Source organism: Ammospiza caudacuta, chromosome 4, assembly GCF_027887145.1.
Source record: "Ammospiza caudacuta isolate bAmmCau1 chromosome 4, bAmmCau1.pri, whole genome shotgun sequence".
NCBI lineage: Eukaryota > Metazoa > Chordata > Aves > Passeriformes > Passerellidae > Ammospiza > Ammospiza caudacuta.
The window spans coordinates 52048170-52063135 of NC_080596.1; the positions used below are offsets into that span (position 1 = coordinate 52048170).

The 14966-nt window shown below is 40.4% G+C and overlaps 1 protein-coding gene across 1 annotated transcript; it reads right to left on the reverse strand.

Moving 5' to 3' along the window:
• Window positions 1–3418: 3418 nt before the first annotated feature.
• NIPAL1 (NIPA like domain containing 1) lies at window positions 3419–14262 on the reverse strand. The gene is made up of 6 exons (XM_058803772.1): window positions 14147–14262; window positions 10142–10408; window positions 9025–9081; window positions 8485–8575; window positions 6539–6699; window positions 3419–6405 (listed from the first exon to the last, which is right to left on the reverse strand). The coding sequence occupies exons 2-6, from the start codon at window positions 10314–10316 to the stop codon at window positions 5801–5803; spliced, it is 1089 nt and encodes a 362-aa protein (XP_058659755.1). The 5' UTR covers window positions 10317–10408; window positions 14147–14262; the 3' UTR covers window positions 3419–5800.
• Between the last annotated feature and the right edge of the window lie 704 nt (window positions 14263–14966).

The following is a 14966-nucleotide window of genomic DNA, read 5'->3' on the forward strand; positions in this document are numbered from 1 at the left end:
TTATTCACTTTTAATTTTAAATCTTAACTGTGGTCAACACAAATATGTTGTAGAGGAGGAAAGGTAGATGGAATTCATAATTATTTAAAACAAAGTAGATCATTGCAAATAAATATGTTCTTGGAAATATGTGATTGCATTGTGAATTATTTGTAGGTAAATACATCACAATATTTAGTGTTTTAGGGCTTTGTAGACAAAATATGTAAAACATGCTAGATAAAGAATGAGTTCAATTTAATTTTTGTCACAAATTGAGTCACAGTTTAATTTTTTATTTCCAAATATAAAAAACAACTGTAACATTAAAATTAAATATAGAAAACCCCACAAAGTTTGGAAATTTCCAAAGGATGATGGCATCTTATAATCAAATATAGTCCTGGCAGTAATCAGTCATCTTTACTACAATTGTATTTTGATAGTTATCAAGCCTTGGGAAAGGAAATCATTAGTCCCAGTGCTTGAACATTTGGGAGTACCTTCAAACACACTTCTAAGGTATTTCTGCATCAAGTAAACCATGATATTCTCATTATTTCATGTAATTTCCCAGAAGAATTTATGTCACTGTTTACGTTCATAATCAATTTATTTATGAGAGCTATGACTGAATGCAGGCCTGTAACTGTTGTGGTTTGACCCCAGCTGGTAACAGTGCCATGCAGAGCTTGCTCACTGCCTCTGCCCTGGTGGGACAGACTGTCAGAAGGTAAAACTTGTGGGTGAGATAGGAACAGGTTATCAGCTGAAGCAAAGTAAGATGTAACAATAGCAATAGTGATTAAAGGCAGAAAGAGAGAGGACTAGAACCCAAGAGAAGCCAGTGATGCCCAGTACCAGTGCTCACTCCCTGCTGACTGATGCCCAGCCCATCCACAGGCAGTAACCAGCAGCCCCCAGCCAACTTCCCTCCCTCTCCCCCCCAGGCTGTACATTGATCACGACATTCTATGGTACAAAATATCCCCTCGGCCACTTCAGCTCAGCTGTCCTGGCTCTGCTCCCTCTCAGCCAAGACTGAGACAACAACACAGTACACACATGGAGCTCACCACAGTTTATGTCCAGGCCACAGAAGTACAAAGCTTTTCAGCAGATGATGTACTACCAATGTGGAATTCAAGCTCTCTCCACAATATAAAGTACATGGGGACTTTGAATAACATATGAGACATCTTTTTAAGCAGCTCTTGTAAAACTGGTTTTGCCATATTACTGCAAGTTAATGTGTAATACGTTACAGCACCCTGCAGTGAAAACCAGCTCCATTAGATTTATGTGCTCAAAGCATCTTGCTCCTGCCTGTCTCACTGATCTGTCCCATGGTGAATATGGGACCCATATTCATGTTTCCACCCATCCAGAAACATGCTGGCCTAATAACTGGAGCCAATAATGCTTGCCTACCAGGCTTCCACTCCCCAATATAATCTTTCTGTAGGGTGCTTGGGGAAAAATTTGAAGAAGCTGTTATTAACATTCTGACACAGAATAAATTTAACAGCTGCTATCATCAAGCTGATAGTAAATAAATGAAAAAGCATGAGAACTTGCTTCAGAGTCAGTGAAACTGGTGCTTAATTGGCAGCAAGAAATGATCTGCAGTACAAAGGTCAAGTATCTACAGTGCATTTATTTACCAGAACAGCTACACCCTTACATAAAGACTGAGTAGGCCACCTTAGACCTCATGGTGACTGTGAGCTTAGGTCAAATTCCAACCATATTCTAACAGGCAAAAAACCAGATGAATATTGAGTGACATCTTATCACTAACCATAAAGAGGTGTCTGTTTGCTGATTTCTTTTTGAACTTCCATATGATGAAAATGAGATCTGGAAAGAGTAGTAAAGGAGGCACATCCATACAGGGAAACTTCCATCAAAGGCTGTAGGAGTGTTCAGCATTTGTAAAAATTTAGCTACTATTTGCTGATCAAACATCAGAAAACTTGGAACAAGTCTGTATTATGGATGGGAGGAAAAGAGGCAGAACTCCAAGCTTTTGTGAGCCAGCCACTTAGGATACATCTCTTTTCTATAAAAAGATGCATTATTGACAAGATGGAATTTATTTTCAGAAAGTGAAATTAATTCACTTGTCAAAAGTACTCCTGTGAAACAATGCAGACCAATAACTAGTGTGTGCAGGGCTGGTGACATTTGGTTCAGACCAATTCCTGCCTCCTCCCCCTCTCCCCCCAGCAGATTTCACAATGGGAGGCCCTGCAGTCCCACCAAAGCACATCACCATCCCTCCTCCCTCATGCACCACCAGTCTGGCTCCTGCTCAGCCTCCCACCCACGTTCTGAACCACGGCATCATTTTAAAGCCTACCCAAAAGGAGTCAGCTACAGAAAACCTGTCCTGCTAGAAGGATATTTCCTAGCACACTTTCCTAGCCAGTTTTATGTGGGGGGATAGAATGTAAGAGAATAGTGCAGAAGGCAGTCTCACACCTGAGGAGCTGCAGCTGTACCAATCACCAAAGATTAGGAACAGGCCTGCCCTTAACAGGCCACAGCTGTGTCCAATAAGGAGATGAGTGCTACAAAAGGGTGGGGTAGCTGGTGGTGAGGAGACAGATGGAGTTTGTTGGCTGTGTTGTGAGGAGCTGTCCATAAGAAATCACCGAGAAGGTATGGGAGCTTTTGCAATAAGATGATGATAGTTTTATTTTGCTAGAATTTAAAGAATAAGAGAACATTTTCTAGGAGTATGCAGTTCCCTGTATAGCTCCAGGATGCAGCCTGATGAGATGAGTTTGAATTTTTGAATATGCACCCTTTGGGACAAAGATTTTGTTTATAGCATGGTTCTTTCAAGTGTGGCTGCAAAATGAAGATGGTAGAACAAATCTCTATAGAAACTAATAACTGATGTATTTCCTCCCAAAATTGTACAGGTGTTTTTAACCTATCCAAGTCTTCTTGACCTACCTAAATTTAGCTGGTGCAGCTATGTAAGGAACTTAATTGCCCATTAATTTGTCCTGAGATATGGTAATAATGAGTGGCTGCCAAGATTTGTTTAGTATCAACATTTAATTTGGTTAGCAATGTATTGCCTCTGAGGATTGCTTTGTTCTCCTTCTTAACCCTTCGCCCTACATACCAAAACACATCTAATTACTTTAAATAGTGTTCTTCATTTCACTGCCTGGGAAACCTGACAATTCACTGAAACACTCTCCACTGAGACTGGCTGTGAGACACGCATGCTTTGGGTTCTATTCTCCAGTTTAGAAATATGAATGACACTCTTTTTTTAATCCCTTGTTTAAAAAACACAGCTGATTTAGTACATAACCATGAATAACTTATTACAAGAGAAATATTAGCATAATTTCAATTAAAAAATCAAAGTTATTCCAAAGTAGTAACTAAATATAAACATTTAAAAAATAGCCTCTCTTACAACAAATGTTTTTATACAAAAAAAATCACTAATTTATTTCTAACATGATGGACTTGTTGTACACCATGAAAATAACCATTAACTTTGGGTTTTTGGCATTGTTAGAAAATAACATTCTTTTATTATTAGTTGCTATTTATGTGTAATAGCAGATACACAGATCCAGTAGAAAATACAGGAATTTTGCTTGGTATTAGCTCATTATTGCCAGCAATTGGTATATAAGGAGTCCACAACCATCTCAAAGAAAGTATTATGATATATCTTTAAAAAATGCCAACACACGACCATTCAAGAACTGGACTGGTTGCTATTTCTTACAAATAACTCATTTGGTCACATCACTTTGACTCTATAAGCAAATAAAGGGGCCATGAACTATGCAAAAAGCATTTCTTTTTTTATAGTCAATATTTTCTTCAGTTATTCTTTGAACTGTGTAATTCACAGTGAAAAGCAATTCAAGTTTTTGTTAAAGAACAAACTATAAAACCCCCTCCATCTTTAGTATTTTTAATGTTTGTATTACTTGTTTTAACTATTAAGATTTTGAAGCTTGGATCTGGTCAATGAAACCAAATTACTCTCTACATTAACTAAGAAGTAATGAAACCCTGTTAGTAGGTTTTCTTGTCTGACGCTTTTTTAACAGCAAAGAATTGCTATCAATTTCATCACTCAAGCTGAAAAATACTCCAAATTGATAATGTATACAATGTCATTATAATTTGAAGGCAAGTACATTTTTGCTGGGTAACAGTGATGCTACACAAATATATGAAATATAAGCAGCAACCCTTTTGTAAAGGATGAGCTTTCTTTGGCAGAACAATTTTCTATCCATCCAAACTGTTTTCTTCTGCTAAACCTTTTGAACATTAGAAAACATATAGCCTGCTTCATGAGGAAGTTCTGCTTGGCATATAAATTTCAGCTGATTAAAACCAGTTTTTAACTGCTGAAGTCACGGCATCCTCTGGCAAACTTTCTGGACTCACACTTAGAAATCCAAAGATTGGAAATGCTGCTTTCTGATGAGCTTGTCACCAACCACATGTCTGATGGCTGAAGTTACTTACTTACAAAGTGGAAAACAAAGAAGATTGTAATGAGCAAACCATGGACTGTGCGAGTTTTTTTGTGACAAGAAGATCCGTGACCACAACTGAGGAACTACAGTACAGTTACCAATCTTCAAGGCCTCTGGTAGGTTAACATATTGTAAAACATCTAATAGGGGCAAATACTCTTTTTTAGAGAAGTCCAAACTCAAAAAAAAGACATTCTGACATTTCTCACCCCTTGCCTACAGCTCATCCCCCTACCTAGTATTTTTAGAAGTAGCGCATAGATTGTAAAATGAATTTTTCACGAAGAATAAAAATTAACAGGACTGCTTTATTATTAATAAAGAACAATACCTTCCCAGAAAATAAGGAAAAAAATTTGAAAAGCTTATATGGGTTCTGATGGTTGTATATATGGGTTATAGATGGCTGTATAAGGAAGAATTATGGAAATAAGTAAAGCCACTTTGTAATCCTCAAAACTATATGAAACAAAGGAGAAATTTTTAATTGCAGGTTCTGTTTTTCTCCTGGATTTGAATACTTAATTCTATAACCTCATGTAACTTTTTAAGCCAGTAGCAGCTGTTTGCAGGCAAATGCATTTTTTTCTTAAATTTGGTCTTAGTTTTGAAATAAAAAAGTACAGGCACATTCAGGAATTCACAATCCATTCAGGATTCCTTGGGTAGAAAAGCTGAGATATATCAAGAATTGCATTTGTGAAAATTTTTGTGACATCTAATCAATGTTCATTGGAAGGTCATCAAAAGTGAAAAAAATGTTGCACAAAATTTTAAATGAAAAACTAATATGGTTAAACACTGTTTTCTTCATGTTATGTCTTCAATGAATATCCTTCATGTAGAATATCTACAAGCTCACTTGGCAGTAAATTACAAAAATATAAAGAAAGCCAGAAATATTAAGGCCATCGCAAGATAATAGCAGAGTACCTGCCACTTCAGCAAGGATTCTCTTTTATCATCCAAAGAAAATTTTATTTTTAAACATGGCTTACAAAGACCATTCTTTTTTGCTGAAATTTCCCAGGAAGAGAGGCTGCATAAAAAAAGGACCATGTTTTTAATTGTCTAACATATAATCACCACCAGGTTTCTGTCTGTTGTGCTAATTACTGACCGTTTTCACTCATTACTGCCAACAGCTGACAATAGAGGAGTGGTCCACACTTAACTGGTCTCACAGACTAATTTCCAGAGGACTGCAGAAAAGTAGAGCTTTCTAGTAGACATGGGTGGGCTGAGTTTGCAATTCGTGATACTTTGACGATGAACACTGCTTGAGGGTTTCACTGACTGAATAAAATGTTGTCCTCCTCATATGCCAAAGCTGGGTTTTCCATGCTCTCCAGCAAAGTGTGACTGGTTTCAGAGTCACGGTGTGGCTGTGACGATTCTTTGGCAACAGTGGACATCAGCTGACTCCAGGTGATGTTAGTGTTCCTGAAAGCATGCAGTAGGAAGATGCCAATGATGATGCTGCAGAATCCACTCAGGGTTCCAATGATGTCACCCAGTTCCATACTGCTCCACTCCTTGAACAAGATGATGGAGCACGTCACCACTGTGGTAGTGAAGCACACGTAGTAAATGGGCGTCACAAGGGATGTGTTGAACACGTCCAGCGCTTTGTTGAGGTAGCTGATCTGAGTGCTGACTGAGAGCACCAGGATGCCCACCAGAATGTAAACCAGGGGATGGCGATAGACTGGCTTCCTCTGCAGCATCTGCTTGATGGCAATGCCCAGGCCCTTCACAGACGAGACGGAGAAGGCACCGATGAGAGAGCAAATTAAAATGTAGATCAGTATGTTTGTCTGACCTCTCTTTGGAGCCACAACAGTGATCAGGACAAGGACAATGACTGTCAGCAGAAGAGCAAATGTAACAAACACTGTAAAACAGAGGAAAGGGAAGAGTAATGCACACAACATCAGACTATGCTCACAAACATGCTCAGAGTTGTTCGGTGTCCCAGACACTTCCCTGTGAACTGCAGCATATCTTCACTGCAATTGCATACAGACCTGGATCTTGCAGCTTTCTTTCCATCTCATCTAGTGAGGTGACCTCCTCCTCCTCTGGGGCATGAATAACCATGACTGTTGACCCCAAAATGCTCAGTACACAGCCCAGCTTTCCATGAATATTCAGCTTCTCATTTAAAAAATAGGATGACAATATAGCACTGTACAGCAAAACAGAAATAAAATGTTCAGCTCCACCACGCACAGAAGACATTCAAAATCTCTCTGTGTAGCATATCAGAAAACCTCTCTTGAATTTGGATATATGGTAAACCAGTCTGAAACAATCAAATTGTGAGGAGTTTTTCCAAGAAAGTTGGTTATGACCAAGAAGGCAAAGTCAGGTTTTAGGGAGTTTAGCAACCCTCAATTCTTCCTTCCAGGTTGTAAAAGGGTCCAAATTGCTAAGGAGCTTCTCATTCCTGATTGCCTGGGTCAGGGTATGCACTCTCACTGTAGATTAACCACAGAAGCTGTTTCTTTCTTTCAAAAATGGCTCAAAGCAGTTCATTTGCCATTACAACCAATGCACATGAGTGATGCAAACTATTCCTCATCTCTCCCCAGGCTCTCCCACCCAGGCACACTTTCTGCCTGGCTTGCTAGGGCTCCCCCCAAAACACAGAGAAGGCATCTCCCCCTTCAGAGATCAACCCCAGGATCTCCATGGGGTTATTTAACCTAAGCACAATAACATGGCTTAAAACACCACTCACAGGGCATGATTAGCTTGCTAGAGAACAACCTTGGGCACGGACACAGACTTAATGGTGTGTGAACACACAAATAGCTACTCAACCCACTGATCAAAATACAGACCTTTTTTTCACACAAGGGCAATGAGTTCACTGACATGAAGTTCTAACAACCCCTCTGTCTGATGAAAATTTGAATGATTGCTCTCCCCATCAAAGAAGAAGGCAATAAAACTCAAGCTGTTTTTGCACAGCAGCAGCCAGGCATCCAGCTGATCTGCATTTACCAACATGCTGACCCCAGCCCCACTGCAGAGACTCAAAACATTGGTTTTGGTTTTGCTATGACAGAACAGCTGCAGTTTGAGCAGGTCAATTATTCCAAGCATCCTAGGGGAGGGGGTTGTTTTTTTGGGGTTTTTTGTTTGGGTTATTTTTGTTTTGTTTTTAATATGTGGTGCATATTGTTTTAAACACAGTGTTTCATGTAATATACTCAGTTCTTAAAAATCAGATTTTTCCAATTAAAATACTATAACTTCATTTTGCTAAAAGATTATTTCCTATAAAATTTTTGCATGCACAGTCCACATCTTTTCTGCTGCTATGATGGCCACATTACTGTATGTGCTTAAGAACTAGGAAATTATTTTTTTCTTCATACATAGGAAACAATAAGTCTGTGAAAGACAGTTATGTTTCAAAAGAACCACAAATTTTAATTGTGGATACAGAAGAAAGCTTAGATTTTCTTTGCCTTATTTCCAAAATATTTCAATGACCAAACAAAATCAAAAAGTTTGCTAACTGTGCCTTAATATGAAATTGTGCTCCTATCAATAGAAATGTTTTTGAAAACATTTTGTGAAGGAATGCTGTATTTTTATTTAAAGTTTAGTCACAGCCAAAGAACAGGATAACAGTTCTTAAAGTTCCAGTTCTCTAGGAATAGCTAAATTACCTTCTATCAGCAGTATACCTTGTTTATGCTGATAAGAATTACTTTGTGATCTAGGTGAAAAGCTACTGGGAAGGCCTTCAGTGACCTTTGCAACAAGACTTTTGGTTCCATCTACCCAGATAACTCAGTTCTAAATAAGGAAATATATATTTCCAGCAATCAACAAAAACCAATTTTTGCCCATAAATTGATTTTCATTTTTTTAATTAAAAATCTCTCCTTTCAGCCAAAGCCAGTATTTTTTCCCTCAGTGGTTCATTTGCCAAGGCTTGCTCCCCATTGGTACTGACCTTATGAGAACACTCAGGGCACCCAAGGGGGTAACCAAAGTTGCAGGTGCAAAGGCATAGGCAGCAAAGTTTGCAGCTTCTCCTAATCCCACTACAGAAGAAAGAACATTTGGATCAGCTTGGAGGAGAATATTAAAAGGCACGCTATTGTAAATATTTTGTACGACAACTCTGACAGCAAATAACAAACAAAATCTTTTTTCTGCACTATACGTGCACATTTTCATTTCAAAATTAGCTGCACAATTAGTAATGCTGGAAGGAAGTAAAATACTCTTCCCCTAAGTACTCCTAGAAGCTGGACAGATGCAATTCCATGGCATTTTACCAGATATTAAAGAAAAGATGGTTATTCTGCAAAGAGCTCTTAAGACCAACTCCAGTATTTGAAAGAAGGCATATGAGAAGAGCTTGTCATGAATGTGATTGCAAGGACATTTCTTTTAAGTGAAGGGAATGAAAAATCAGACAATAAATCTATTTAAAACAATCTGCTTTTTGTAGATTTACATATGGGCTGAGAGGAAAGAGCTGACTTACTTGATAGCAGTCCAGCCCACCAAACCCATTCCTTCAAATAAGAATATCCACCTTGTCCTGAAAGAGAAAAAAATAACCTTATCTTAGAGGAAACAGATCACCTTACTGTAAGAAACAAAAAGTACAGCCTCACATTTGCACTTACAAAGTACAAAAAGAGCATGTTACCTAGATACAAAAAGCAGAATATTTAATTTTGACTGACATTTTATTAATGACTCTACTGCTTTGTGACTTGGGCTTTCAGAAAATGCTATTTGACTAAATATTCACAGAGGAGAAGTTTCAAGCAAAAGTAAAATGTTTAAAAAGATTTTTGGTGAGCTTTAGAGATGTTTCAAAATGCTTTTCCAGGTCAGATCCAATATATTCACACAGTCAGCTGCAGTTTGACTCTCCTTTTATTTTAGGTTTGAAGAAATTAGAAAGAACAATGCCCCTGTGTGCATGACTCTTTTTTAACATAAAACATAAGTATATCTAATATTCAGTATCAGAGTTTTTTCAAATAACCAAATTCCCTGAAATAATATTTTCCAATAAAGACAACAAACAAAAGCAAAACTGCTAATGCTATGTATTTAAATCCATGCAAAGCAAATTAAGACATTAGTGCAACTGTTCTTTTTCTAGCTGTTCATCTGCTGACTTTGATTAAGGGATAGTTGTACTAACTGTAGAAACTTCTGTAATAAATGTCATTTCTACAACTCATTGCACTCACTTTAAAAAAGCTGAGCAAAACCAAAAAGCTAAACCAGCCTAAGACTTTCAATCTCAAGTGAGGGGGAAGAAAGATTGAAAAGGGAGAAGGGCATTTTGGAGGATAAGACAAATGGAGAATTTTATTTTGGTAACTAATTTCTCTCAGTGAGAAAATAGCACCAGCTCACTAGATTTAATACCCACTGCATATCCCTTAGTCCTAAGAGTTCTGAAATCCCAGTCCCTGTAACCACGCACAGAAATACCTTGTCTCCATCCCTCACCAAGACAGGACTTCTGGTCACCATGAAAGTCATTTTAAACATGTGATCTGTGAGTTGAACTTTGATTTTGTGAAGTTAGAAGAGGTGTTTGTGTCCCCAGCAGGAGCAAGGATGGCACCATCACCTACCAGCTCGGGTGACTCCTCTGTCTGCCAGTTTCAAAAGTCCTTTCTTCTTCAGTATGAAACTAGAACCAATAAAGATACTGGAGCCTATAGCCAAAGCCAAGCCAATGTAGAGGTGGTATTTGCTTCCAGAAGGAAGGGAATTGCTCCAGTTTGTTTCATTGCCAGCCCCCTCCATAGAGGTGAGGAGAGGAGAGTGTGATTCAGACACGTTGGTGATCTGGCACCATGCCTGGCAGGAGTCAGGGCGAGAAAAAGAGAGCACAGCACCTGGGAGCAGAAAAAGAACAAATGATTCACAACACAGGCCCAGCACTGGAAGAGCCCTGTTCCCACTCTGCTCACTCCTTTTTGTGTCTTTGCAGAGCACCTGTAATTTCTGACTGTGAAATAACACACAAAACCCACAAAATGCACACAGTGCTGCACTGGGTCATTACCCACTCCTGTAGCTCACAGGTGATTACATTATTTTACATCCCTATTTTGCACTTCATTGGCCAGACAGGCAATAAGGGAAATGCCAAGGAATGAACCAAAAAAAAAATTAGCTTCAGTTAAAAATTCAACTCAAAATCTTAAAAGCTAAACTGAAACCTGAAGATGAAAGGGCTCCTTTTTGTTGTGCAGAGAACACAAACATATAGCCAAATCCATGATTTTGGACTTTGCCTGTTAAAGTAAGCCTGCTGCTATTCAAGGCTTCTGGTTTTATATTGGTAGCTAAGATTGGAAAAACAAATGGAAAAAAAGGAAGGAAAATCAAACAGAGAGGAAACTGTCACTGCATATGGGAGCTAAGGCATTTTATAAAAACTGTTCAGTGAATACTGTGTGAGCCAAGTCTTATTTAACCGATCACAAAATTTTCAGGTGAAGGCCTCATTCCACCTCCCAGCAAATTTAATCTAACCTCAGAAAGCCCTGGTGGAGGTAGATCACAGCCAACAGGGACAGCTCCCCAGCTATCCCTGCAACCCTGCTGGAGAGCTGGGTGATCCCGAGCACAGAGCAAAGGTTCACACTCAGCCAGCCAAGCATTATCAGCACCATGATGATGACAGTCTGTGGGAATGGCATCATTGTAATCAGCCTAGATGTGTTTCTAAAGGAAGAGCAGGTACTGCATTTCCAAGAACAAAAGGAGTTGCTTTTTTCATGGGGAAGCAGGGGTCAGGCAGCAAAGCTGCCACAGGGCTTGGGCAGTCTAGGCTGACGTCTCAGCTTGTCACAGTGGAGTGCATCAGGCAGCCTGTGTGGATTACACACTCTAGCCTGGAAAACTTTTAAGAGCAACCTTTTTTGTAAAGAAGGCTTATTGTGAAGATATATTAAAATATGAAACAGTTTGCAAAAGTACAAAAGCTCAGTCCACTGTGATACAGAGGAAGCTGGGGATGCAACAAATAGTTTTTTTCCCCATGTTTTCCCTGTAATTAAAATAATACATTAACGATTCATCCTGAAGAGTGACAGCATCAGTAATACACTCCCTTTGTTTCTTTTCTTTTCTTCTCCCCTTTCCCAACTGAAGAAATGGCACTTGGGGACTTGGTAGAAAAGGATGCGCCTCAGTGTTCACACGTAAGCTCTGGAAATAAAAATGTTATATCAAAAGTACTTCACCAAACAATTAACAAGAAGCAGACTTGGATAATTAATTTAATACAGTTTAACAAAGAACAGTTAAAATACATAAGGTCCGAAAAATATCCTATTTGCTGTTGGCAATGCTGGTATTAGCTCTGGGAGACAGAACCCTTTTCAACTAAGGAGCTAGAGTGAGTACCTGCTGCCTGTTTTCTCATTCCATATTATACAACAAACATACTACAGGAAGTTATAATTTGATTTGCAGGCTGTGCAAACACACTTCCTTGTTTGCTAAGAGTGTTTCCATATAACAGGAGTTGTTTTGTATTGCTAAGTCAGACTTAATAAAAATGTTCCCACAAGATAGGCATGTTCATATTCACCAGCTGAAGATTAAAATCTTAGAGAACTTATATCCACATGCAGTTCCTGTTGTATAGTATGTAGGAGAGACACTATTCTACACTCTTATTATTACTAGAAATTACAGTTGGATAGTGTAAAAATATGGAATTAGCATTTGCACCTGAAAGTATTTTAAAATCCTAAACTATTAGCATAGTCTTAGAAAAAGAAAAATTTGCATATACTTGTTATGACAAAATTAGTGAAGAATAAATCACAAAACAAAATTACAGAAAAGTCCTTTAAGGATAAATATATTTTCTCTTTATAAACCCATAGCAGGGCAAGATAAAAATGCCCTGCTCGTGGCATGGTGATTGGTTTCAACAGTCTTCAAAGGTCCCTTCCAGTCCAAACTATTCTATTATTCTGTGAAAAAAAACCAATGGAGAGATGAATGAAATCCCTTAGCTCCCAATACCTATACTGATGCCAAACCAGGATGGTGTGAGAAGCAGTAACATTCCTTGCCTTTAATGAAATAAAAATCATGAAGATAAACACTCCTGATAAGTATAGTCCTTCAGTTTCCTGCAACAGTAAGTAAACTGTAAGGCAGCTTTCTATCAGTGCATTGGGTTTCTACAGTGAAGAAAATAACAATTTTCTTCCCCCTTTTTGGTGACTGGTGTACTTTCATTTAGCTGGAGATGAATGGCAGGCTTATTTTGTTTCACATGAAACAAAATGTTTTTCTATGTGTTCTAAAGGTTTTCATTCCTTAGCATACCTTACGACATCAGAAAAATTTAATCATGCCATTTGTACTAAGTCACCCAGTGACTGCCACAGGTTGTTTCTCTCCTTTCTGAATAACAATCTTTGCCCACATTCACAAAGAAATATTGGATTTATCACTGAGAAGACTAATCTTGAATGCTTATGATCTCTGTTTATTGGGATGAGCAGCTTCTCATGGTTAAAGAAAAAAAAAGTCATTTGTTCCACTTGCATGAAAAGTGGCATGCAACTGCACTGACCAAAGAACCACCTGAGAGATGGGAAGAGGAGGCTGATCCAGGCATTACTGTTATTTTATTACCCTGTGAACAGTCTGAAGATCACTTGGAAAGGCTGAGGAAGATGACAAATCACTGAGGCTGCCTGGCTTGCTCAGCACAGAGTTTCTGTAGCTAAGCTAGTTTCACCTCCTACTTCCAAATGTCAACAAACACAAACGTGTCAGCAGAACTCCTCCTAGCAGAAATAATCTCTCCCAGCTCTGACTCAAGACTGGCAGCAACAGGAAACCAGTCTGAGCCAAGGCAGTTGCTGGTGTAACTTCTGAACTTTTTTTATGATTCAGCTATATTTTTTTCTTTTTTTTTTTTCCCTTTAAACACCTAAATATTCTCTATCTGAATTGGGCAGACCAGACACTCCGGTGCTACACACTGCTTGTGACATCCATGACTTGCTGTCATTCTGCAGTTCAGGGCTGACTTGCCTGTTAGTGACAGCCAACTCGGTTCTTAACCTGCTACTGAAGGTACTGGTCCTAAGTCATCTCAAAAACTAACTGCTTTGATTAGACAATAATTTAACCATTTCTAGCGAGCTCATGACTCAGCTCACCCCTGGCAGAAACATGAAACGCCTCTCTCGGTCACCCAGGAAATACCAAGCCCACCTTTGCCAAGGCGCAGCTCCTGGGGCCAAACGTGGGTGTATCGAGAAGCAGCAAGGAATTCCTCCCTGGCACGCCTGGAGTGGAGACTCACCAAAAAGCACAGAACAAAGCTGAAAAGATGTTTAACCCCAGGCAGCCGCGGCAGAAGCGCAGGAGCTTCCCCGGCCCCGGACCCACGCCACTCCTCGGAAAACAAAAGGGCGACGCCAGGGCGGAGGGAAATCTTACGGGGGCTCGGACACCGGGGGAACAGGAGCGCACGGCCGCGTCCGAGCCCCGCCGGCCCTCCGCGTCCCGAGCTATGCGCACACCGAACAGACCGGGCCGGCCCCGCGGCCGCGCAGACACCGACCCGCACGGCAGGACGGACAGACACTGACCCGCACGGCAGGACAGACGGACGGACGGGCAGACGCTGACCCGCACGACAGGACGGACGGACGGACAGACGCTGACCAGCACGGCAGGACGGACGGACGGACGGACGGGCAGCGCCCCTCCGGGCCCCACAGCTGCCAGGCTCCGCGGGCTCCGCCCGCCCGGGCGCGGCTCAGCGCACCTGGGCGCGCCCGCTCGCCGGCGGACACGGAGGTGGCATCCCCTCGGCCTGCGGGGAAAGGGCACGCAGGGCTCCGGGAGTGACCCCAAATGGGCTTCCTAGATCGTTATCGAGTCCCAGACCTGGGGAGTTCTGTGACCCCACCTGAACACTGAACCCAAAGAAAAGCGCGCTCTCCTGAAGTACCTTGGCAGCATTTGCCTCTCCTGGAGTCTCTACAGATTTAGTTTTCTTCCCCTTCGCAGCTGGGAGAAGAGATGAGCAGTCTTGATGTGCAACCACTTGTGTCTGTGACAAGCGGCCTGTGCTCGCTTTGGCCGTGGATCTGCGGGCAAGCAGAGGGTTCCCCCAGCCAAACTAGAACAAGGGCAGTGCCTGGTGATGCACACCCTAAGATGACTCCCTGTGGCTTAACAGGCTCCAGGTTGTTACAAGAAATAATTACCTTTATCACCCAAGACCTTAGTTGAATAATTTCAACTAAGGCCTTGGCTTTGACATGATTACGTGAAATACATTTACAAAATGTAAGGTTTAATAAAACATTACATGCTGCCCAGCGAACTTCTTGGGACACTGCAGACCTTTAGCACGCACAAGGATTTCTCTAACTGGAGTCAAAATTGCAAATTTAACACACC

Bases quoted from the DNA above. Each gene is read 5' to 3' on its own strand.
- NIPAL1 (XM_058803772.1), bottom strand. From the start codon at position 10,316: ATGGAGGGGGCTGGCAATGAAACAAACTGGAGCAATTCCCTTCCTTCT. The intron at 9,082-10,141 runs GTAGGTGATGGT...TTTCTCTTTCAG, and splicing joins CAGAGGAGTCACCCGAGCTG to GACAAGGTGGATATTCTTAT. The intron at 8,576-9,024 runs GTAAGTCAGCTC...TTTCTTCTGTAG, and splicing joins GTGGGCTGGACTGCTATCAA to TGGGATTAGGAGAAGCTGCA.